The following is a 24,698-nucleotide window of genomic DNA, read 5'->3' as shown; positions in this document are numbered from 1 at the left end:
TTCCTTTATTTACTTATTGCTTTTTGTTGTTTAAAGCAGTGCTTCTACTTCATTATTCAGTTATGCGTTTTTGTTACACCCAATTCTGGTGATGCGCTGACAAATATAAAAATTAATTCTGTCCTTTGGAACTTAAAAAGAATACCAGGAAAATATCCTATTTATGGTATGGTGGCTCACAAAGCACTTTAATGTATTTTTTCTTTTAATATCTTTCTTCAGAGTATTCAGGAATTGTGCAAAACAATTTGTTCTGGGTGGGGTTATTTCCTTCTTTCCATTTACAATCAAACAAGTTATATAAATTCTCTAAGGTACACATGACCCTTAAATTGGAGTACTTAAGTATTTAAATTGGAGTATCCCACCAGGGAAGCGCAATTAGTCAGGATTGTGTTTATGAAATAATGGAAAGCAAATGACAAAAGTCTATCATAAAGTAAGTAGATCATCTGATTTCCTTACATCAGTTTATGTGCATGGCACACACAGGGGTTGGGCTTCCCTATGGCTCAGACGGTGAAAAATCTGCCTGCAATGCAGGAGACCTGGGTTTGATCCCTGGGTTGGGAAGATCCCCTGGAGAAGGGAAAGGCTACCCACTCCAGTATTCTGGCCTGGAGAATTCCATACACAGAGGAGCCTGCTGGTAGACGACAGTCCATGGAGTCACAAAAGAGTGGAACATGACCGGGTGACTAACATTTTCACACAGGGTCAGCTTAGATTGGGTGAAACAACATAGAATATCTGGTTTTTAATTATTCAATGGCTGTGAGGCTGGAAAGGCCTCAATATTGCAAGATCTTTAAAGTGGACTGGCTGTAACTCCAAGGCCTGCTGCCTAGGCTGACTGAGACTCCCTTGAGTTAATACACAACTTTGCAAACTGGATGTGAGGAAGCCTGAAGGCGTGCAAGCCTTCTTCCTGTCTGAGGAGAGAATGACTGCAATTCTATCCTTGTCATCTCTGGGTCAGTTCTCCCTCCCAACTATGCCACATGGCTGAGGAGAGAAACTAGAAGGGCATCTGAAGCTCTTCAGATCACAACGGTCCCAATCCTTACAGCTCCCCTCCTCTCTTTAAGCCTCAGTTGCTCTAGATGTAGTGAAGTGAAAGTCGCTCAGTCATGTCCAGCTCTTTGCTACCCCATGGACTGTACACTCCATGGATTTCTTCAGGCCAGAATGCTGAAGTGAGTAGCTTTTCCCTTCTTCAGGGGATCTTCCCAACCCAGGGATGGAACCCAGCTCTCCCACACTGCAGGCAGATTTACCCGCTAAGCCACAAGGGAAGCTATCTCTAGAAAGCATCCTTCAAATCCATGACTGAAACATATTGGCCTCTTCAGGAATTTCAGACAATAAAGTATAAGGATTAGGTGTATATCTTAAAACAAGTCTCCAATTATCATTTGACTTTTTTACACCCAAAATAGGAGTATTGCATGGACTGTTACAGGGAATTAATAGCTCCTGTTCCTTTAAATTTTCACGTAAAATGAGCATAAAATAGTACTAACTACCCTGCAGTTGCTCAGTCCTGTCCGATTCTCTGTGACCCCCCCAGATTGTAGCCCCCCAGCCTCCTCTGTCCATGGAAGTCTCCAGGCAAGAATTCTGGAGTGGGTGCCAATCTCTTCTCCAAGGGATCTCTCCCACCTAGGGATCGAACCCCGGGTCTCCTGCATTGCAGGCAGACTGTTTATTGTAGGGTCACCAGGGAAGCCTGCTAACTATCTTATGCAGTTGTTTTCAGGACTAAAGGAGATAATGCAAGGAAGTTTAGCTATAATGGCTGAAAATTTTGTTTTCTAACCCTCTCTTTCCCTCCTAATATAACCTCTCCTAAAGCCGGCTTACCACAGCAGAGATGAAAACTTCAAAACCACCTTTCAGTCAGGATCTCAGCAAGGGAATTAGCATGGTTTAAATCAATTTAATAACACCAAGATGTAAATGACTATCACCCACAGGTGGCCTGGAGAAAAACTTTGCATTTTAAAAGAGGATTAGCTGACTGGAAGGATTCAGAAAATACGGAACTTGTTTGTTTTTTGAGGAAGGTGAATAGAGTTCCCTGAACCCTTCACCCCAAGATTGAAACCGTGCCTTGTAGGTAAAGCGGATTTTGGAAGGGAAGATTTAAAAAGCACTTTTAATTAATAAGCACTCGAACTGCAGAACTCGTTCACCCTGCTTCGCACCAAGTGGCCTCAAAGATCATGATGACCTTGGCCGTCCTTATTTCAGAATGAATCCTCACTAGAAAGGAGGGCGAGAGAGAAAGACCGATGCTCAACTGAATTTCCGGAAAGGATGTTTTTATTTGAATAAACCACCCAGTCGTTACTTCCCCACGCCTCTCAGCTAAGTTTTAACCCTCCTTGGAGGGCCGGGTTGCCAGAGCTCTCTTCGGGGCGAGACTGCAGAGCTCCTGAGGGTCTCGGGGGTGGGGGGTCCCTGCGCCCTGCAGCCTTCGCCCGCTGGACCCCCGGGAGCAGGCGAGCAGGGCCGAGACGGCGGACAAAGTTTCCGGCTCTGCTTGGGCCCTCCCCCAAACCCGAGCTACCGGGCGGGGGGACTGACCTCCGAGGAATTGGCAGTTTCCGGGAGGCTGGGGCAGCGACCCGGAGCACAGACGCAGCCGTCTAAGCAGGGTTCCGGGGGGTTCCCCAAATACTGCTCGGGGAGAGCAGCGCTGGTAGATCAGCCCAGCTACACCGCCCCCACTCCCGGGCCTCTCGGGGCGGGGCCCGCGGGGCGCGGGGCGGGGCCGGGGCGGGGCCGCGGCCCAGGGGGCGGGGCCGCCGGGCGTTTCTGGGGCCCCCGCCGCGCCGGGAGCCGGGCCGGGAAGCCGGGAGGCGGCGGGAGGGGCCGGGACGGCCGGGTTGAGCGGCGGCCGCAGCTGCAGCAGGACGGCCCGCCGGCGGCTTGGGGCCGCGCGCCGGGAACCTCGCGGGGCGGGCGGGCGCGGCACCCCCTGCCTGGCCGCCAGCGCCCCGGGGAGGCGGCCCGCGCACGACGGGACCAGCAGCATGAGCAGCGGCTACAGCAGCCTGGAGGAGGACTCCGAGGACTTCTTCTTCACCGCCAGGACCTCCTTCTTCAGGAGAGCGCCCCAGGGCAAGCTCCGCACCGGCCAGCAAGTGAGTGGTGTGCCCGGTGGGCGCGGTAGCCGGCGCCCAGTCGCTCCCGGGAACCCCGGGGCGGCAGGACCCCAACTCCACGTGTCTCCGCGGGGTGCACGAGGGATGCTCGCGAGGAAGGAGGAGGAGGCCATCGAGAAGGGGCTTCTGTCTTTTCGAGTCCCGGAGTAGTGCCTCGAGCTGGAGCCTGCGGGCTTGCGCTGGGCGCACCGGGGGAGGGAAGCCGGAGGAAGGGCGGGGAGGCGGACGGCCCGCTCGCGCCTGCCGCGCCAGATGGCCTCTGTGACTCCGCCTCGGGCGGCCGGCGGCTGGGGAGCCGTTCAGAGAGCCCGGAGTCGTCCCCGGGCCACTCCCCACGTTCCCCCTGTGCCCGGGACGCCCTTCGCCCCCTCGCGGTCCTCCTCGTGGCGGCCCCTCTGTTAGTCCGTTCATTGGCCTGTGGCCCCCGGAGTGTTTGGGGGCCGTGTAACGGCCAGGGGTGGACGTGGGGACCCAGCCTCCCCTACCTTCTCGGTCAGTGCGCCTCTCGTGGCGGGTGGGGGGCCTCGCCAGAGCAGGCGCTCATTAAATCTGGGTGGCAGGAGTCACGGTGGTGCGTTTCCATAAAGTCAAGTTTATAGGTGCCTCCAATGTTTTGCAAACAAGTTCCGGCCCTAGGTAGGCGCAGCCGGCGAGAGCTGAGCCTTCGGTCGGTTTCTTCCTTTTTTGGAGGAAGCGTGCAGTGGAAAGCATGACTTGGGAAAAGATTGGAAGGGAACTCGGGTTGGTTTCGCCGACCAGGATTGTGTGTTTCAGGGAGGCTCCCCCGGAACGGGACGCTTGGGCTGATGTCTGAGTCCGGTGCTTGAACCCCGCGGCCTCCTGGCCCTGGGAGCCTCAGCGGGGAAGTCCTGCCAACGCAGCCGCGCTGGTATCCGATTAGAGAAGGCTGGAATGGAACAAATCGATTGCTTCTTAAAAAACAGCAGGCGCGCGCCCAACATTGCCATCAGACTTCTTTCTGGAGACTAGAGGCAAGGAAAATCAGGGCAGGATGATGACTTATGGGACGGAGTAATGTGTCAGGATTTCCTTGCCAGACCTTTTAAGTTTACTTAGCCACTTTAGGAGGTCAAATTTCTTTTTAAGTTTCGGAAGTTTTAGTCTTTTGAACCTCTCAACTTCCCAAACCTGAAGAAGGGGCGAAGGGTAGGGAAGGGCAAGAGTCAGGTGCCCTTACTCAGTAGCTGATGATCCCAAGTGAAGTTCCGAGTCAATAGTCCCCGGCTTTTGATTGTTCTAAGGCTTAGTCACTTTAACCTGAGGCTGCTATAACATATGCTAGGTGACTTCAACAACAAAGCATGTATTTCTGAAAGTTCTAGAGGCTAGATGTCCGAGGTGTGGGTGCCAGCATGATGTTGGGTTCTTCTTTTTTTTTTTTTTTTTTGGCCCTTAGGGGCATGCAGGGTATCCCCCCAATCAGGGATCAAACACTTGCCCCCAGGGAGTGGGAGCCAGGAGTCTTGACCATTGGACCACCAGGGAAGTCCCAGCATGTTGTGTTCTGGTGAGGGCCCCTTCCGGGCTCTAGACAGCTGATGGCTATCTGGCCGTGCCCTCACTCCAGGGAAAGGGCCACCTATCACCTTCTTATAAGGCCACTCATCCCAGCCACTCATCCCATCCTGTCGGCCACTCTGAAGACCTGATTACCTCCCAAAGGCCCCACCTCCAAATCTTATCACAGTAGAGTTTCATCATATGAATTGAGGGGTGGGGGGGCAGAGGCAAACAGTTCATAGCAAGTGAAATCTTATTTTTAGTGAAGTGTATTCTGATGTCATGAGTTTGCTGTAAGGTTTTGAAGTCAGGAATGCCTGCCGCTCCAGTCAGTGCATTGAAGAATTGGATTTCCTTGTGCTTTTTTTTTTTTCTTCACTTTGCTTTTCTCTTTCTTGGGCTCTACTTCCTTTCTCTTCTCTACTTTGTGTGTGTGTGTGTGTGTTTTTCCATTTATGTCACTGTCATCATTTGACACTTTTGAGTAGAGATTGTCAGAGATGGTTGTGCTCATTTGAAGTCTATCCCAGAGGCTGGTAGTAGCTGCAGAAAACTAGTTGGTGTTGAATTCTCCAGGCCTGAGATGCTCCTTTATGAGGGCCAAGGTATCCAGGTTGAGCTTGTATGAAAAAGTTTTAGTGCTTTAAAAAGTAATAATTTTTTTTCAGGGTTTATACACTTACAGTGTCTATGTTATACTCATTAACTTACATAATATTCATCTAGTATATATAACATACTCATTTAATGATACTTATTTAGTGTTTAGGCCTGTCCTACCATCAATATATATTTTGAAGATTGTGCTGAGTGAGAATCAGAACAGTAAGTCTTAGATCTTTGCTTAAAGAGCTTCAAAGTATATTCTGAAACTTTATTGCCTGTGTATTTCCCCTTCTAACATAACACTTACTGGGTGCTGAGTTAGAGGACTTATTTACCAGTTGGAGAAGGTGTTCCAGCTGAAATTTGTGGGCATTTTGGTTTATCTAAAGAGTGAATCTGTTAAATTCCTGATAAGATTTATGACTTAAGGAAGTCAAACTTAACCGTAAATTTAAAACAAGGCACTCTTAATACAGAACATGTCTTTTACCTAAGGTTAGATAAATCTTTTTTCCTTCTTTATGCCAGTGATTGTAAGAATTAGGTAGGCACCTCTGACATATAGTTTAGAAGTGAAATTTATGTTTTCTCTAAAGAGGTGGAAAGAGAAGTGTTGCCAGAAGGATCTATTATGGATAATAGTGATTTTGTAAAAGTGCTATACCACCTGGTGGAAAGGCCAGGAAAACGTGGTTTCTAGAACTCTTGAAAATATCCAGGGAAAACAAGATGTCTGTGGTAAATGCAGGATGGTGAGAAAGGGGGGGAGAGGGTGAGAAATTTCTTTCTTCTCTTGCCAGGCAAAGGAACATGGTCCAACTTTTTCTTTCTTATTTTATATTGGTGTCCTCTTTAAGAAAAAAAAAAGGAAAAGGCTTAAAAACTTGTCTGAAAAATACAAAGGAAAGAAATTGTGGCCTTTTTCTAGGAGTTTGAATGCTATGCTTACTGCTGTATCCCCAGGGCTTCCATCAGTGAGTATTAGTTGAATGAATGAATGTTTTCTTGGTTTGATAATTGTTGGCTCTTTATGGGTTTTCAGTGTACCCTGTCTTATGATTCTCCCAAGAATCCTCTGCGGCATTAACCTAATGAAAGGTTGGGCCTCGTTAAGTGATTTGCTAAAGACCCACACTTAGGTAGGGAAAAGGCAGTACTCAAGTTTTCCCGACTCAAAATTCCTGTCTGCTTTTCACTGCTTCTTGGCTATAAAAATAATTTTAATATTCCAGTTTACTTTTGCAAAATGGATATCTATAATTTAGGAGTTTCTTAACATTTTGACACCCTAACTTTCATATATCTTCATTACAGTGTTCATAAGTCATCCTTATGAATGTACTGTTATGCTTTGTGCAGAAGCAAGAATGTTAACAGTGTGTTAACTCATAATTTTCCTTTTCTACATATTCAGGCTTCCAAGAGTAGAAATGGACTAAAATCATTAATCTATCAGAGCATATTCTGCTTCTTCTCTAAACCAAGGTGGTCACTTTTCTTCCTGAGCCTTGGGTACATAATAGGAAAAAGAAATGACTCTGTTTGCTTTAGAAGTAGAATAATTAAGAAGCAATTATAATAAAAGGGAGTTAATAAAAAATTCTTAAAAAGATAAAGAAGTCTTATTTAGAAGCTTGAAATTGTCTTCTGAACCATCCACACTTTTTAAGAAGTTCTGCTGAAGAATGGGTTAATAAGGCAAGCCTGTTAGACTCCATGTAACAGATCTTAAGTTCGCCCATAGGTTTTTTCCTTGTTATAATTTAAACATTTTGTAGTTCCCTGGCTCTGCATCTTACATCTAGAATCAACAGTAATGAGTTGCACTGTTTTATTCAGTGTTTCCATTAGAAGTTTTGGTGATAGAGCGCTAATTTATAGCATCAAAGGTATTTTGCTTAAACTTCCTCTACTGACAGAGTCCCTGTACTACTGAATATAAACATTCCCAGCAGTTCTTTTGCCCAGTGTACGGTTATTTGCACATCTCGTCATCATGTCTGATATATTCTGTTCTTACGCAGTGTTAATCCAATGGAATTTTGTGTTTGTGTGAGCAGGACTCACAGAAACACATTCCTTTAACTGAATTTCAGAAGAAAATTAGTCACCAGTCATATACCAGCAAGCATGAACAATACACACTCTACCCCATTTCTTTTTCTGGCTAACGTGCAAGAGTTAGAATTATTTGGAAAGCAGTGACACAAACATTTACAAAAAGGAAAGCTAAACGCATCCAGTGATGTGGTTATTCTTCTTAGATTTCCTTTGGCGGTCAGTGCGTGCTGTACTGTAAATATTCGTTTTTGGACAAAAAAGTGAGACTGGCCGAATGCTTTCTCGTGTACCAGCTCCTCGCCTAGAGCATCAACTCTTGTTTACTCTTAGCTTTCCAGATAAACTGCTGCCTTTTGATAAAGACCCCAGTTGGAGGCTTGCTTTTGGCTTCTAATTTGTCCCAGGGTCATTGGCCAGCCAGGACCCTCTTTGGAATGGATGGTGAGAGACAGTTAGGGTATAATAAGGTAAATGTTTGCAAAGATACATCTTGACTAACTTGGCCCATTTTTGTCCTTGTCTCGTTGAAGAGCTGATATATGTTGCCTTGTAGGAGGCTATTATTCTGGTTAAGCAGGCAGGCTATAGTCCTACAGTCCGTGGGTCGCAGAGAGTCAGACACAGCTGAGTGAATGAGCACGCAAAGCCTTGCCTGTTATTATATATTTTGTATATGAGAAGGCCTAGCTCATTGTTTGTTCTCTGTTGCAACAACTTTAAAAAAAATATTTATTTTTATTTATTTACTTATTTGGCTGTGCCCAATCTTAGTTGCAGCACACGGGATCTTTAGTTGTGGCATGTGGGATCTAGTTCCTCCACCAGGAATCGAACCCAGGCTCCCTGCATTGGGAATGCAGAGTCGTAGCCACTGGACCAGCAGCAAAGTCCCTGATGCAACAACTTTAACTAAGAGTCTATAACTAGCAGTCTGGTCTTATTAGGCTTCTTCAGTTCCCTTCAGGATTCAAGTTGGTCCCCATCACAGAACCTGGGCCTGGAAATGCTTTTGTCTTAGTTCTTCCCTTGTCAATTCACATGCCACCTTCTCAGAGAAGTCTTCCTGAACCACCAATCCAAACTAGACACCCTTCCCTCTTAAGGTACTCTGCTCTTTCCCTTCATAGCGAAAGTTGTAATCTCTTGTTATAGTTTGTTTAGAACAGATACTAGCGTGTTTACCCAGGGTCTGAAATAAATGCCTGGCACTTGGTAGGTGCTTGAGTAAGTGAAAGCCTACGCATCATTTTGAATGAAAGTCCCAGTACTAGGTACTATGAGTTTTCCTTTGAACACAAGTACACAATTTCCTCTCTTACAACTAGACCATAAGCCTCCACTGCATCTTATAGAGGGTAGTCATTTAAAAATGAGTAATATTGGTGGTAACCGTTACTGCTGGTTTAGCTCACTTTATTTTTCCTTATTTTAAGCTTCAATCATTCATTCATTTATGCAACAACTGAGTTTATTTTTGCTATGAAGGGAAAGAGCAGAGGGCTGCTTCAGATCAGTGATTCAGAAGGACTTCTCTGAAAAGGTGAACTGTAAGGAGAAAAATGTGACCACCTCCACTGGCTCTAGGAATAGAGCAATGAAAAAACAATGTCCCTAACCTCATTTAGCAATAATTTTAAAAAAAAAAAGCTTATCAAATACATAAATTAAAGCATCTCTCATTTTTCTTTAAAGAGCTTACTTCTTTGATAAAAGGAAGCCTTTTAACTGTTTAGTTTTTTCAGGAATACCCCTGTTGTGCAAAGTCTGGTAAGGCTATTATGTCTATTTAGATAGAAATGTTGGCTGAGATGTATATCCCTGTAAAACAAGCCACATTTCTCTGTTGACATCTGTCCTAAAATTGTAGAGGACTGTAATATATAATCATCCTATAGTTAGTGTTGGCTTGGCTGTCAGTGACTAGTTGAAATGGTTTTTGCTTACTTGTATATATATACACACACACACATATACAAACATTTTTAATGGAGAAGGCCCAGTTACACACCAGGAGAGAGATTATCAGAGCCTATTGAAAAATTAGCATGTGAAATGAATGTAAACATGTCACACAATGGAAGTGACCATCATTCTAAAAGTGTGCTGCCCGCGTAGGGCAGTTACTAGTCAGGTATGACTGTTGAATACTTGAAATGTGGCTAGCCTGATTTGAGAGCTGCTGTCAAGTCTGAAATACGTCCTGAATTTCCAAGATAAAGGAAAGAGGAAATACATCACAATACTTGTTTTTGTTGGTTTACATGTTGAAATAATACTCTGAGTATATTGAGTTCCATAAAATTAATTTTTATATGTTTGTTTTTTAACATGACTATTGGAAAATGTTAAATTAGTGACTTCCTAAAATACCTGACTTCCCTGGTAAATGCAGTGGTTAAGAGTCCGCCTCCCAGTGCAGGGGACACGGTTTCGATCCCCGTCTGGGAAGACCCCACATGTGGAGGAGCAGCGAAGCTCGTGCGCCACACCTGGGAAGCCTGAGCGCCCGGGAGCCCGAGCCCTGCAGCAGAAGCCCCTGCAGTGAGAAGCCCGTGCCAGCAACTGCAGAAAGCCCCTGTGCAGCGCTGAAAACCCGGCACAGCCAGTAAATAGTGAAGTTAGTGGCTGTGTCACACCTTTGTTGGACAGTGCTGTTTGCAAAAGCAGAGCTGCGGACTCTTGCCAAGGGTGTGAATCTCCATCCTCTGGATGGCTGCAGGTGGATGGATTGGGTACCAGCCAAGCCCACTGGGAGGATTTTTCTTTGTGACAGGAAACGTGCCCTTTGCTGTTTGGAATAGTTTCTTCTCAGCTTAGCTCGAGTCACACATATGAGCTAAATGAGCGTTTTGAGGTTGTGAAACTGGTGTATATGGGACTTTCCTTTTTTTCACTTTAAGAACTGGAAGGATAAAACCATCCTAGTAGCATTCTAGCTTCAAATCTGCCTTCAGTGTACAGAGGCAAGGGCTCATCTTTCACAGAGTATTAAAACAGCCAGAGTAATCTGCATTTTATAGACGGTAATTGCCCAGTGCTGCTACATATGATTCCATCAGCTAAGATAATTTACTAATTATATATTGCAACACTCAGTTCTTTTTCCAGATACTAAACAAAGTGAGATAATTAGAGGAGGAAAAAGGGTGAGGTGGGAGATTGGAAGCCAGAAGAATAGATTTAGAAGATCTTGGAAATTAATGCCAGTTGGCCAAAGTGTGTGTGTGGATTGTGAAAGGAGCTTTCTAAATTCATTTTCCAAGTGTTTATGAATATTCACAATGGGCTAGACTGCTGCTGGGGATTCAGTGAACAGATTGAAACCTGCTCTCATGGAGTTTAGTTAGATCAATTCTTATCCATGGTAAAGAGCACAATCTTAGTTCAAACTTTGGTTCCATGTTTATTATATATATGCTGAAAAAATGAGTAATTTCTCATATGTGTATCATTTGCACTGGAAAGATTTTAAGATTTTGTGGGTTAGCTAGAGCAATATTTTTAAATTTTTTAAAATAGTGATATAAAAATCACAGCACGGATGATACTAATACATAAATATTTTGCAGAATTATTTTTCTAGGCTTTTTTGTTTTGCACATATATAATCTTACTGTACTGTTACTTTTAAAAATTGTGATTTGGGAATTCCCTGGCAATCCAGTGGTTAGAACTTTGTGCTTTTACTGCAGAGGGCCCAGGTTCGATCCCTGGTCAGGGAACTAAGATCCCACAAACTGTGTGGCCCCACCAAGGAAAAAACAAATAAATTGTAGTTTAATACAGGTAACATTTGCCAGCAAAACCATTTTCCAGCGTTCAGCAGTGTTAAGTGTATTTACATTGTTGTGTATTCAGTTGCCAGAACTTTTTCTTGGGAACTGAAACTCTGTCCTCACTAAATTACAGTACAGTTCCCCTTTCCTCCTCCCGGCCAGCCCCTACTTTTTGTTTCTCTTTGGCTGTTTGATATCTCTCTTAAGTGGTATCATACAATATCTGTCTTTTTGTGACTGTCTTATTTCACTTAGCATAATATCCTTGAGGTTCATCCATGTGTCAAGATTTCCTTCCTTTTTAAGTCTGAGTAATATTCCATTGTATATGTATACCTCATTTTGTTTATCCATTTACTCAGCCAGTGGACATTTGGCTGCTTCCACCTTTTGGCTTTTGTGAATACTGCTGTTGTGAACAGGAGTGTACAGATATCTCTTAGAGACCTTGCTTTTTAAATTATTATTATTATTGCTTAGAAACTTTGCTATTATTTCAGGTATGTACCCAGAAGTGACACTGCTGAATCATATAATTCTACTGGTAATTTGTTGAGAAATATTGTACTGATAGATTTCCTGCTATTTAAACTTAGAATTATGAGATATAGCTGTGTGACTTCAGCTATCATTTTGATGTCTGTATTGTATTTTATTGAATAGGCTCTCATTCCCAAAATAGGACAAACATGGATGCTTCTAATTTTTGCTACTATACATAACACTGTAGTGAACAAGAGCAAGAAACCTTTACCATTTATGGATGTTTTTTAGGATAGATATACAAAATAGAATTTACTGAGCATGAGGGTGTAACCATTTTTATGAGTAGTTATTTATTGTCAGTTTAAGACTATTTTTAATCTGGTTTCATTGCACCCTCAGCTGCACTGGATGCAGTCACTAAGAGAGGAAAATCGTTGCAAAGTCACCTCATTGTTATTTACTTTGCATCCCCTTGGTTAATGGTGAGTGTAGGGACCTCCCTGGTGGCCCAGTGGTTAGGGCTCCGCTTGCCCCGCAGGGGGCACAGGTTGGACCCTTGGTGGGGGGACCAGGACCCCACATGCCATGGGGCAGCTCAGCCCGAGTGCCACAACTGCAGAAGCCGCGTGCCGCAGTGAGCACCCAGTGGATTTAATATTTTGTGGTGCTTTTGCGTGGATCTTCCTCTTGGTGTGTGCAGTGTTCATGCCTTTGACCATTAGGTAGGTGGAAGTCTGGAGAGCATTGCTCTTTGCGTCTCCTGTCTGTTTAGCAGGGTAAATGCTTCTTCCCCTTTTTTGTGGTCAGCTGAACTTCAGGTTATTTTTGACTTTGTACCAAAGGGTGGTTGCATATTGTGTCCTTTTGAAATACATTAGAGTGTGTTTCAGGCTGACATCACTGAAACTCAGAGCAAAATACTTTTTACTCCTATAATTACGGCACAGGAAAAGCATTGCTAAGACAGCATCAGCGTCCTGTGGATACACTGCAGAATATAGAGGGCGGGGAGCTGGGTGATGTGTCTTTTACTAATCGTGTGAGAAAGGGTGACTAGGAGTGCCTGTTTATCTTTGAATTTCAGTAAGTTTAGCATGAGCTTTCCAACCACTGTGGTAGAATTTGGAGGAATTGAAGTTATCTTATAAATGTACTGGGAACTGAAAAAAGTTTAGGACAAACTAGTAAAAACCCCACCTTCGAAAGAGGGTTTTTATACCATTTACTTATAAGCGTATTGTCTTTGGTTGAAAAATTGCAATTAGATAGAATCTGACCCCATAGTCCACTTTAAGGTTCTCCTGTGTCCAAAATTGTTGCTTAATGTTTTATAATCTGATTGTTTTGCTCTCATTTAATTTTTTCCTTCTTTCAGAATATTTTAAGTAAGTTAATCTTTTAAAAGGCTGTGGAGAGTTATTTCTGACTTTAGATAGATGATGAACCCTTCTCAATCCTCATATTCTTAGACAATTCAAATTTACCCTGAAAACTTCCCACAGATGCTTGTTTCGAGGAATATTTTTTGATATTTTGCCAGTAAGATCATAGAAATTTATGTGTGTCTGACATAGTTCTCCAATAGCAAAACAAACAAAAACCAAACTTCTTTTTTTTTGAAAACAGAAAGCATAACTAGGTGCACTGCGTTGGAGAAAAAAAAAATAGCAATCCTAAAATGAAGTTAACATTTCATAACGTTGTACAGTTAAAGGAGCTTTCCAAGGGAATTAAGATTCATTTGGTTTATTTGGGCTTTAATTTCAGCAGAGCTTTGAGATGATAAGTTAAACAGAAGTTTTATTGGTTTAGGCCTTAAGCAGATCCAGGTTTAATGGCATGGCAGAGGTGAATTCAGGGGTTACTCGACTGTAGTCAGTGATTTCCCAGCTATGGGAAAATGTAAATATTATGTAGGTGGCTTAAAGAAACAATAATATTACTTTTGTCTGTTTAAGCCTGTTTCTGTTTGTTTAAACGGGCTTGTGGATTGCTTTTTCTTGCCAGTTTTCCTTTGAGGGGAAGTGCTGCCCTTTCAGAGCTTTCTGAAGTTTAAGAATTCCTTTCTTGCTTTTCCTAATGACCTGTGTGGGACACGCAGCCCAGTCGGCCGGCGTGAGGGTGATGGCTCTGCCCTGCTGAGGTGTGGGGTTGGATCCTCGCTGTCCTGTGGGTCTCAGCTAGAGGGAATTTGTTTTGTGAACTGTACCCAAAGCATAATTGTACCTGACATTTGGTGGAGAGGGTTTGGAGGTAGGTTGTGTAGAATGAGTATTTTTTAAAAAGGCAAATCTAGCACCAGTATCAGCAAATTAACTTGAATGTCATTCTCACTGCACATAGTTCTGTGCAGTTTTAATTACAATGGATCTTAGCAGGGAGAAGCAAGATGAGGATCGGGGGTTGAGAAGTACAAACTGTTACATATCAAATAAGTTACAAGGATATACTGTACAGTATAGGGAATATAGCTTCTATTTTATAATAACTACAAATGAGGTATAACCTTTAAAAATTTTGAATCACTGTATTATACACCTGTAACTTACAGAATATTGTACATCAGCTATACTTCAATTGAAGAGTAAATCAATATTTTTAAGAAGAAAAAATGGATCTTGATCTTTTCAGGTGAAGCTATTACTATTTTTTAAAAAAGGGACTGGATTTTGTTACGGGCTAAAAGGATGGCGTTCTTCTAGACTAACTGCAATCAGTGGTGTGAGGCAGCCTGAGTTAAATCAGTGTTGTTGTGGGCAAGTCATTGCACCTTTTTAAGCCTCAGTTTCTTCATCTGTGTATTACGTGCATGCCTGGCATATAATAAGCAGTAACAAATATTAGTCATTGCTATTTGTGGAAGGTTCTCTTGTATATGATTATGTACTTTGAGTTTGCTAGGTTGAATAGAGAACTGACGGTGGTTGAGAGATTTGAACCTAATAATCTAGCTGGAGAATAAAAGACAGCAGGAAATTAGGTTGTCTCTCTTTGGCTTTATGGACCAAAGTAAATTGGGACTCTTAATGTAATTGATCGGGAAGGCACTCCAGTCATTCCCAGAGGCTTAATTTTCTTCTTCTTTTTCCTCCTTCTGTATCACTGTGGTGTCTTTGTTTTTTGGTAAAAGGGCTGATTCCTCCTGACCAAGCCTGAGGCCACCCTTCAAAGCCTTCACCCACTTCTTTCTTCTTTAGCAAGCCATTCCATTGGAAAGAGAGAGAACAGGCATATGCGAGTGGGGTTCTTTTGCCCAAGCCTTTATGTAAAAGTTAACACATAGCATGAAAGCGTTTTTCTCTTCATCCTTGTCTGTTCTCCCAATTTTATCTGCCTCAGAGTGCAGGGTTTGAGTTGCAGTTTTGCTGGAGGCTGCTGGCTTGACCCGGTGACAAATTCCATTTCTTCCTGGGGCTTTCCGTTTCCTCCAGAAGGTCTCAATCGCCTTGCGCGCGGCGTTTAGGGACTTAGTCACTGCCTTCTTTCTGGTTTTCTTAAGGTCAGGCCGAATGAGGTAATTCACATGAACTTTGTAACACGCTGCAGGGGGGGCGCTGTGGTTAGCGTCCTGGTTCCACGGGCTGTGGCTGGCCTCCCACCCACAGAGAGTCTATCTCCTCTCTAAGGCATTTCTGTGTTGCTGAACACATCCGCAGCTTGCAGACAAGCTTGCTTTTGCAGAATTTGAATGTAGGCATGGAGGAAGCTCGATGAGTCATGTGATCCGTTTGGCTAACCCTTCAGAGGTCACTTATGCTCTGTGAAAGTGGCATTAGTTTCATAGTATGGTGGGAAACCTCTTCCTCTGGGTCACATGAGTCTCCTGGGGTTTGTTGCTATTCCCTCTCTGCTCTCAACCATCCCTCTCTTTGGTTGTATGTTTTTTTATAATTAGTTGGTTGTCTGAAACTGGCTTTATATTAATTCTGAATACCGTTGTGAAGAATTTTAATCGCTTTAAAAACTTCTAATCGACTGAGCTGTAGTATTACTGAAGCACTTTTTTAAACAAATGAAAATTATTTGTTTGGCTGCACTGGGTCTTAGTTGTGGCATGTGGGACTCTCATTCCCTGAGTGAGGATCAAACCTGGGCCCCCTGCATTGGGAGCACAGGATCTTAGCCACTGGACTACCAGGAAAGTCCCTACTGAAGTCCTGTTATAAATAATATCATCAATTTGTGTAAAAGACTTTCAACAGTATCTGGTATGTGAGTGCATGTTTAATACACTAATATTAACTAGTATTATTTCTACTGGTATTAGCATTATTAGCATTATCAGTTTAAAAGAGTTTGGTAGGAACTTTTATTCAGACTGGTGGCTCAGATGGTAAAAAAATCTGCCTGCAATCCAGGAGACCCGGGTTCGGTCCCTGGGTCAGGAAGATCCCCTGGAGAAGGGAATGGTTACCCACTCCAGTATTCTTGCCTGGAGAATGCCAGGGACAGAAGAACCTGGCAGGCTACAGTCCATGGAGTTGGAAAGAGTTGGACGTGACTGAGTGACTAACACCTTCTTACTGAGACAGTTTGGTTCAGTAGAAAAGTCTTGGAATCTGGAATTAGGAAGCTCTTGCTTTTGGATCTGTCATCTGTCAGTTTTGAGAGCTGCAGCAGGTTCCTTAACTTCCTTGAGTATCATTTTGGTAATCTTTACAACAAATTTTCATAGAGGGGTTAAATGAGAAAATGTGTGTTATAATTCTTAGATTATAGATTGTAACATAATTGTAAATATGACAACATCACAGGTGTGTTTAGAGACTATAAAAGTTTTTATTTTTAATATATATCTTGTCTCTTATAAATTGATTACATATTCTCAGCTTATCATGGTATTAGAGGTGACACTTAACAAATAGTTGTTGAAAAATGAATTTATTCCTCCGTCTCATTCATGTGTGTCTATCTGCAAAGTGGTGATTTGTGTTTGAATAGTTACATCTAAGCAAGTTTTAATTACTTTATTAATGGATTGTGATACTTAGGAAGCACTCAGATACTTTGGGGAAAAAACATTCTAGTTCATTGTCAGATGAATCAGGGACCCAAGTAAATTTCATTAGTTTTAAGCCTTCCAGATTATCCTGTCTGTAAACTTCATGACTCTGATGCTGGAAAAGATTGAAGGCAGGAGGAGAAGGGGAGACAACAGAGGATGAGATGGTTGGATGGCATCACCGACTCAATGGACATGGGTTTGAGCAAACTCCGGGAGATGGTAAGGACAGCGAAGCCTAGTGTGCTGTAGTCCATGGGGATGCGGAGTCAGACATGACTGACTGAACAAAAAGAAGTTTTACAAGGGAGAGCCACTTCTGTGCTGTTCACCACTGTATCTTCGTTGTTAATGTGGTACTTGGCTCAGGGCACAGAGGGGGGCTGTTGATTTTTGTTGATTGGCCATCTGGTTGTTGTTTGATCAGACTCACATCAGAATTATAATCAAGAAAAAGAAGTTGGGTGACCTAGTGGAATAGATTTCTTTTGGTTTCAAGAATAGTAATAGTAAGCAACGACAATAGATTCTCTATCAAGTGAAAGTGAGACTTTTCGGTGAAATGGAAAGTATTTTGGACTGGGGATGGTAGAGACCTCCTAGGTAGGTAGGTTTAATTGCGAAGTCATGTCTGACTCTTGCAACCCCGTGGACCGTGGCCTGCCATGCTTCCCTGTCCATGGGAGCTCCTAGGCAAGAATACTGGAGTGGGCTGCCATTTCCTCCTCCAGGGAATCTTTTCTGACCCGGGGGTCAAACCCAGGTCTCCTGCATTGCAGGCAGACTCTTAACTGACTGAGCCACAAGAGATCCATGGAGACCTAGCCTTGCTCTTTGTTAAATAGCGAAGATAACTTCGGGAATTACTTAGCCACTTTGGGCTTCAGTTTGTTCCTCGATGGTCCTGTCCAGTTCTGGGACAAATAGTTTATTTATACTAGAGCTGCATTCCATATTGGAGGGAAAGTAACAGATAAGTCTTGAAAGGGACTCAGTGAAATGTATTGAGATGCCAAATGAATTAGCTTGGAAACAGCTATCTGAAGTCTTATCTGGTTGGATGGGGTTGAATTTAAGTGTATTGATTAGTCATTGCTTTTTGAGAAATGACTAGAATATGTAGAATTATTTCTTCTGAAGAGGGAACAGCTTGGGAAAGAATCAGAGAAGTTCTTGAGATGTATTTAATTCATCCATATATAGTGCCAACAAGAATGGGTGTCATGCAAGCTGAAGGGAACACTTAATTGTTCTGAACTTCTGTATTGCTGGAGTTATAAATATAGTGTCAAGAGCTACTTAGGAAAGAACCCACCAGCAGTGCCACATTCCTCAAAGACAGGGCAGGATAAATGTTTGAGAGTCCTCTGCTTGCTGAGAACGTGAGTCCAGGAGCCACTGTGCTTGCTGAGGGTGCATTCTTGTGGGTTGGTGTGGCATTTGGGAGTGAGGAAGTATATACATTTCCTTTGGAAAATTAAATTTTTTCTTTTGTTTCTAATATCTCCTTTATTCCAATTGCACATACTCTTGCCTGGTCAATGTTCCTTGAAAACTTTTAGCAAGTAAAACCTACTATAAACATTTCAGAGTCTGTTGTCTCTGAAATTTGGCTACAGCATCCCAAATGCCAGGCTTCTAGAGGCACCTATCCTCTTGCCCACATTCCGTGTTGAGTGCCTTAACCAGCCTCTCCATTCACTGCTCCTAAAATACTCAGTTTAAGGCTCATTTTTTAGAATCTCTTGTCCTCTGATTGCTTTATGTGTTTTTAAATATGGCTGTCCTGATGAGAATGAAAATTGGGGGCTGAGGATTTTTGCTATAGAGGCCGTGTCGAATGATTTATGAATGTGATGATTAACTTGGTTCATTACTGAGACACTGTCTTTCCAGAGAATTTTTTGTTTGTTTTGTTTTTTTTAGTGGCTGTGCTGCACAGCTTGTGGGATCTTAATTCCCTGACCAGGTATTGAACCCAGTCCCTGGCCAGTGAGAACACCAGCGTCCTAACCACTGGACTGCCAGGAATTCCCGAGAATTATTTTTAATCTGGGCAGTTTATTTAGAATTTGGCTCTCATATGTTTCTAATTTCATATATACTTCAGGGGGTGTTTCTTCAAGAACCTGAGAGGGAAGGTATTTCCTTAAAATTGGTTTTTAAATATTTGAGGGATTATTGATAATTTAGAACAATGTAAATCTAGGTGGACTGGTCTTTTTAACCTGAGGAGTCTGAGGTTTTTGGCTATTATTTTAGCTAGAAGGAATATGCTTAATGTTTCATTACATCAGGGTTTGCTTTCAGTCATGGAAATCATTGAAAATTATTTTTCTAGCAACAGCTGTTCTTTTCATTAAACATACCATAGTATCCCTGAAGTTTTGTAGTGCATTTTCGGGTTGGAAAATGTGCAATGTGATAAACAGAAGAGATGACTGATTTAGTTAACTGCTCACATTTTGTGTTTGTTTTAATTCGAAGTGTTGGCCTCATAAAAATGAATATTGTGTCATAATAGTTTATGTGAACTAAAATGTTAGCATCTTGTGGCAAGTAAAGCACCGAGTCTCCAGATTCTATATGTTATAGTCATTAAGCATTATTTGAAGTATCTTTGAATTTACATAAGACATTCCATTCATTTAGACACTCACTGATCTTTAACAATTAGTGATCAAAAGGCAAAGTGTGGGCTGAACTATAAAGTAATAGATTTCCCCAGATGTAAAATATATATCTCAAAAAAGATGGAAATATAAAGTTCAAAAGCTACTTGGAGGGCCTTCCTTGGTGGTCCAGTGGCTAAGACTCCACGCTCCCAGTGCAGGGGGCCCAGGTTCAATCCCTGGTCAGGGAACTGGATCCCACATGTCGCATCTAAGAATTTTGCATGCTGCAGCTAAAAGATCGAATGTGCCGCAACTAAGACCTGGTGCTGCAAGAAAGAAAGAAAAAGAAAAAAAGAAAAAGCTGCTTGGAAATGCCAAACCATTCTTTATGACTGTCAGAACATGTTACATCCAGTTGTGTCTGCCTCAGGAGTCAGTTCTAGTCCCCAGTGGCTGTTGAGTGAGAGTAGAGATAAAGTGAAGGAGAGATTGGAGATACTGCTGATTTGGGAGGATTTGGTTGTGTTGAATGTGTTGGGGCAGTGACAGAAGGGAATCAGAGAGGAATTCATGAGTTTCTGGCTCGGGTGACCGGAAGATGATGCTATCACTTACCAAGAAAGGGAATATAGCAGAAAGATCAGATTTGGGAGGGAGGGTAAGTTCAGATAGTATATTGACTCCATTCTTCCGTGGTGGCTCAGACAGTAAAGAATCTGTCTGCAATGCAGGTGACCTGGTTTTGATGTCTGGGTTGGGAAGATCCCCTGGAGAAGGGAGTGGTAACCCTTTCCAGTATTCTTGCCTGGAGAATCCCTTGGACAGAGGAGCCTAGCGGGCTACAGTCCCTGGGGTGGCAGAGAGTCGGGCACAACTGAAGCAACTTAGCATGCACATGGGGTCTTCAGCCAGAAGCGTGGAGGATTCCAGGGTCTAAGGGGCAGTCAGAGCAGAGGGTGTTCATGGAAATGGATCAAGAAGGAGTGGCTGGAGGGGAGGGAAGAGAACCCAGAGAGAGCAGGTGTCCTGGGAACCAAGGTAAGGGCCTGCCTCAAGAACAAGACTTGGCATTTAAAGATACTCAGCATTGCTAATCATCGGGGAAATACAGATCAAAGCCACTGTGAGCTATCACCTCACACCTGTCAGAGGACTGTCATCAAAAAACACAAAGCAGTAAATGTTGGCAAGGATGTGGGGAAAAGAGAACCCTACCACATTGTTGGTGGGAATGTAAGTTGGTGTAGCTGCCGTGGAGAACAGTGTGGAGGTTCCTCAAAAACTTAAAAATAGAACTCCATATGACCCAGAAGTGCTACTCCTGGATAGATATCTGACAAAAATAAAAACAGTAATTTGAAAAGATACATGTACCCCAGTGTTCATAGCAGCACTGTTTTCAATAGCCAAGATGTGGAAGCAACCTAAGTGTCCATCAGCAGATGAATGGAGAAAGAAGAGTGGTACATACATACGATGAAATACTACTCAGATGCAAAATAAATGAAATAATGCCATTTGTAGCAACATGGATGTCCTTGGAGCGCATCATGCTAAGTGATATAAGTCAGAGAAAGACAAATACTGTATATACCACTTATATCAGGAGTCTTAAAAATACCACAAACTAGTGAATTTAACAAAAAAGAAGCTGACTCAAGATATAGAGAACGAGTTACTGGTTACCAATGGGGAGAGGGGCAGTATAGGGGTAGATGAGTAAGGAGTGCAAACTACTAGGTATAAAATAAGCTGCAAGGATATATTGTACAACATTGAATATAGCCAGTGTTTTATAGTAACTGGAGTAGCTTTAAATACGGAGTATAACTTTTAAAAATTGTGAATCACTGTATTGTATGCCTTTAATTTGTGTAATATTCTATATCAACTACAATTTAAAAAAAGAACGACTTTGAAAAGAAAAAATAAAAAGAACAAGAGCTTGGTCAGTAGGACAAGTACTGCAGAAAAGCACAGAAGGACTGGAGCGGGGCCAGTAGGAGGTCTCTGGAGACCTGTAGGAAGATTACACGAGCCGGGAGGATGAGGGGATTGTTGAAGGGGGTGTCTGTCTCCCCAGAGGAAAGGACTGTATTTGGACCGGAGTGGAAGGGACTGCTTAGACAGACGGAGAACGGGGTCTGGGGCAGTGAAGTCTGGAAATAACGCACGTGATACAGCAGATACGACAGGAGATGACTAGAAACTTGAGTTGGTGGCAGATGGATTTGGGTGGAAGAGGGAGGAGGTTTGCACAGGTTCAAGGCAGACATGGGTGGAAACCCTCAGAGGCAGGAAGAGGGAGTGCTGGTCTACCTGGACGACTGACTGGTGTGTGGGCATGGCAGCCAGTCTCACCCTGCGGGGCGGGGAGAGCCACGCCTGGAAGAGGAAGGCTGACTGGTTCTGAACAAGCTTGCTTGCCAGACTGAGGACTTTGGACTTTGTTTTCTGGGTAAGGAGGTGCCATTTAGGGAGGAATAATGTGGTCTCTGGCTTTGAGACCAATAGCAGTTTATGGCAGAGTTGAGAGAGAGGCGGGGCCGTCCTCTGGGAGGCTATTGTCGTAACCTGGGTGGACATCGTTAGGGCCAGAAATAGGACAGGTGCGGTGGGCGAGAGGAGGAGTCCAGAAGTTGAGTGAGTAGATTGGCACCTGCCTGATCAGGTGAGGGAGGGAGAGGAAGCGGGGAGGAAAAAGGAGAAGGAGGTGTGAAAAGTGGCTGAGAGCTGACAGCGTTGTTGTGCAAATAGCACAGGTCTAGCGTGGAGGCGGCACAGTTCAGTTTTAGGCACATTTACAAAACATCTACGGAGCATCCAGCCGACCACCGGTACCAGGGCTCTGGAGCTCTGGAGGGAGGTCAAGGCAACAGGCAAAGACTTGGCAGCATGAAGCCATCATCCTTGAGTTAGAGGTGGTTAAGATTTATTTGAAGGAACAAGAGAAAAATAAATCTTGATGTGGAACTGTAAATGTAAACTTCTCAGACCACTGCAGTATATTTTTATCTTTCTTAGAATAAGGCCTTTGATGACTGGAATGTGGACCTGCCCCCCAAATACCTCGAAATTAACATGACAAGAAGATAAGATGTTAGGAAATAAGAAGTTTCACTAGAAATGCTGTTATCTTGATAGTTTTTTCTTCTGCTGTTAAAATCTGTTTCTTCAATCCTTTTGTTTTTTCTTTTTGATGAGATAGGCATTGGAAGACTCATGGGGACTAGCTAGCTGGTTGTGTTTTTGAAAAGTCTTTGAAGGTGAAATATACTGTTTTAAGTGTGGTATTATTGCATTTTATTCTCTGGGTTTGGCAACAGTGGATACTTAATAATGAGATGATCTAACGCAGTGTCCAGGGATGGATTTAAGGAGAAAGCAACTAAAGTGGTTTATACTTCTTTTCAGGAAATAGGCTGATTGCAGTTTGCGTTTAGCTAAATGCTGACTTGGAGAGTCTTGCCCTGGGATGGTCTCCCAGAAAATCTATGTTTTCCTGCTTTCCTTTGGAAAACGTATAAGCTGGTAATATTGCTGTTCTGTGGAAATGTTAATTACACAGAAGTAGATTCTTTAAATCTCTGGAATGTCCAGCAGTGTGGTGGGCGTTCTAGAATTTGTGGAAGGATGTGAGTGGTTATTCTTCCCAACCCCAGCTGCTCTCTGTCGAATTATCTCTACTACTTCCCTTTTGATTTAATGCTTCAAAAGAGAGATGAGTCTGCCTGCTTTTATGGTATCAACAAACATATACTGAGTTCCTGCCTTACACCCAGAGCTATGCTTGGCTCTGAGGATGGACTCAGAGAAGAATAAGTCAGTATTCCTTCCCTCAACAGCTCAGTCCAGTGGAAAATCATAAAGAGCTGTTGTGATTTTGTGACATAAAAAGAAATATGTATTTGGTGCAAAAATTCTAAAAGCCCTTGGAATGTCCTAAGTGTTAAGATGATAAAAGTGAAAGGAGTGTCTTTTATTATTCATAATAATAATAAGCAAGGGGATCAAATTGGTCAATTCTAAAGAAAATCAACCCTGAATATTCATTGGAAGAACCAATGCTGAAGCTCCAATACTTTGGCCACTCTGAGGCAAAGAGACCCAGATTCTGGGAAAGATTGAGGGCCGGAGGAGGAAGAGACAACAGAAGATGAGGTGGTTGGATGGCATCACCGACTCAATGGACCTGAGTTTGAGCAAGCTCCAGGAGATGGTGAAGGTCAGGGAAGCCTGGTGTGGTGCAGTCCATGGGGTCGCAGATCGGACTGAACGACAAAGAGCTTCTCTCAACCAACTAGAGTTTTCTGTTAGGGAGGTGAAGTCTGAGAAGCCCCTAAGCTTTGAGGGGCTGGTTGCCAGCGGGACCAAGCAGGGGATTGAGGGTTTAGGATGGGGAGGGGGCTGGAGATTGGGTTCAGTCACCAGTGGCCAGTGAGTTAATCAGTCATGCCTATGTAATAAAGCCTTCATAAAAACTTACATGCAGGGGTTTGCAGAGCCCCCTGGCTGGTCACCAAGGACGGGGCTGGGAGGTGGCGCCCATGGGGGGCCGCGGGCAGTCTGAGCCTCTTCCCGTGTACCCTGTCCTACGCCTCTCTTCCATTTGCCTGTTCCTGAGCTGTGTCCTTGTGATAAACAGGGAATAGTAAGTCAGGAGCTTTCGTGAGTTGTATGAGCCACTCTAGCAAATTATCAAATCCGGATAAGGGATCGTGGAAACCCTCGATTTACAGCTGGGTGGGTAGGAGCGCAGGTGACAGCCTGGACTTGCCATTGAGATCCAGAGTGGGGAGGAAGCTGTGTGGTCATGACCTCTGCAGCCAGGGGGTCTGCTTACCCAGGGAGGTAGCTCGAGAGTTGAGTTAGTGTAGGGTACCCAGGTGGTGTCTGCAGAGATCTGCTTGGTAGCGGGGGAAAGCCCCACGAGGCGGGAGTCAGAAGTGCAGTGTTGTGAGCCGTGGAGCAGAGAGTGCAGGAAAAGTTTTCCTTTCAGAGACCGCTGTGGCTGCTGACCATTGGGAACCGTGGTGGCTCCTGTTTATGGCCCAATCATAGTGCCTTTTTCCGTGATTGCTTCAGTTCATCCTCATGCCAGCCCGGTGCATAGGCGTCGTCATTCTCTTTGTACACTGGAGGTTCACTGGTAACTGGTGAGTAGGGGAACCAGGAAGAGAAACTGGGCCGTCTGCTGTGAGAACCCACTCCAAGAAAGTGGTGAAGGGGCTTCCCTGGTGGTCCAGTGGTTAGGACTCTGGGCTTCCACCTCAGAGAGCATGAGTTCCATCCCTGGCTGGGGAACTAAGGCGCTGCAGGGTGGGGACCAAAAGGGACTAAGGAGAACAGAAAAGATAAACAGTTAAAAACAGAAAAAGTCGTGAAGGGAGTAGGGGAAGTTAGTTAGGGTGGGAGGAGCGTGTGGAGCTTGGGCTGGGGGTTGGGGAATGGTGAGAGGAGA

The 24,698-nt window shown here is 43.7% G+C and overlaps 1 protein-coding gene across 1 annotated transcript in view; it reads left to right on the top strand.

The window, feature by feature from the left end:
- Positions 1–2,865: 2,865 nt before the first annotated feature.
- RASSF3 (Ras association domain family member 3) overlaps positions 2,866–24,698 on the top strand; it is a 75,856-nt gene continuing 54,023 nt past the window's right edge. Inside the window, exon 1 of the mRNA XM_065934710.1 lies at positions 2,866–3,149. Coding sequence (XP_065790782.1) covers positions 3,039–3,149 — 111 coding nt within the window. The 5' untranslated portion in view covers positions 2,866–3,038. The remainder of the gene's footprint in view (positions 3,150–24,698) is intronic.

This window comes from Muntiacus reevesi, chromosome 4 (assembly GCF_963930625.1).
Source record: "Muntiacus reevesi chromosome 4, mMunRee1.1, whole genome shotgun sequence".
Taxonomy (NCBI): Eukaryota; Metazoa; Chordata; class Mammalia; order Artiodactyla; family Cervidae; genus Muntiacus; species Muntiacus reevesi.
Note: the sequence above shows the minus strand (reverse complement) of the source record. Positions and strands in the feature narration are given on the sequence as shown.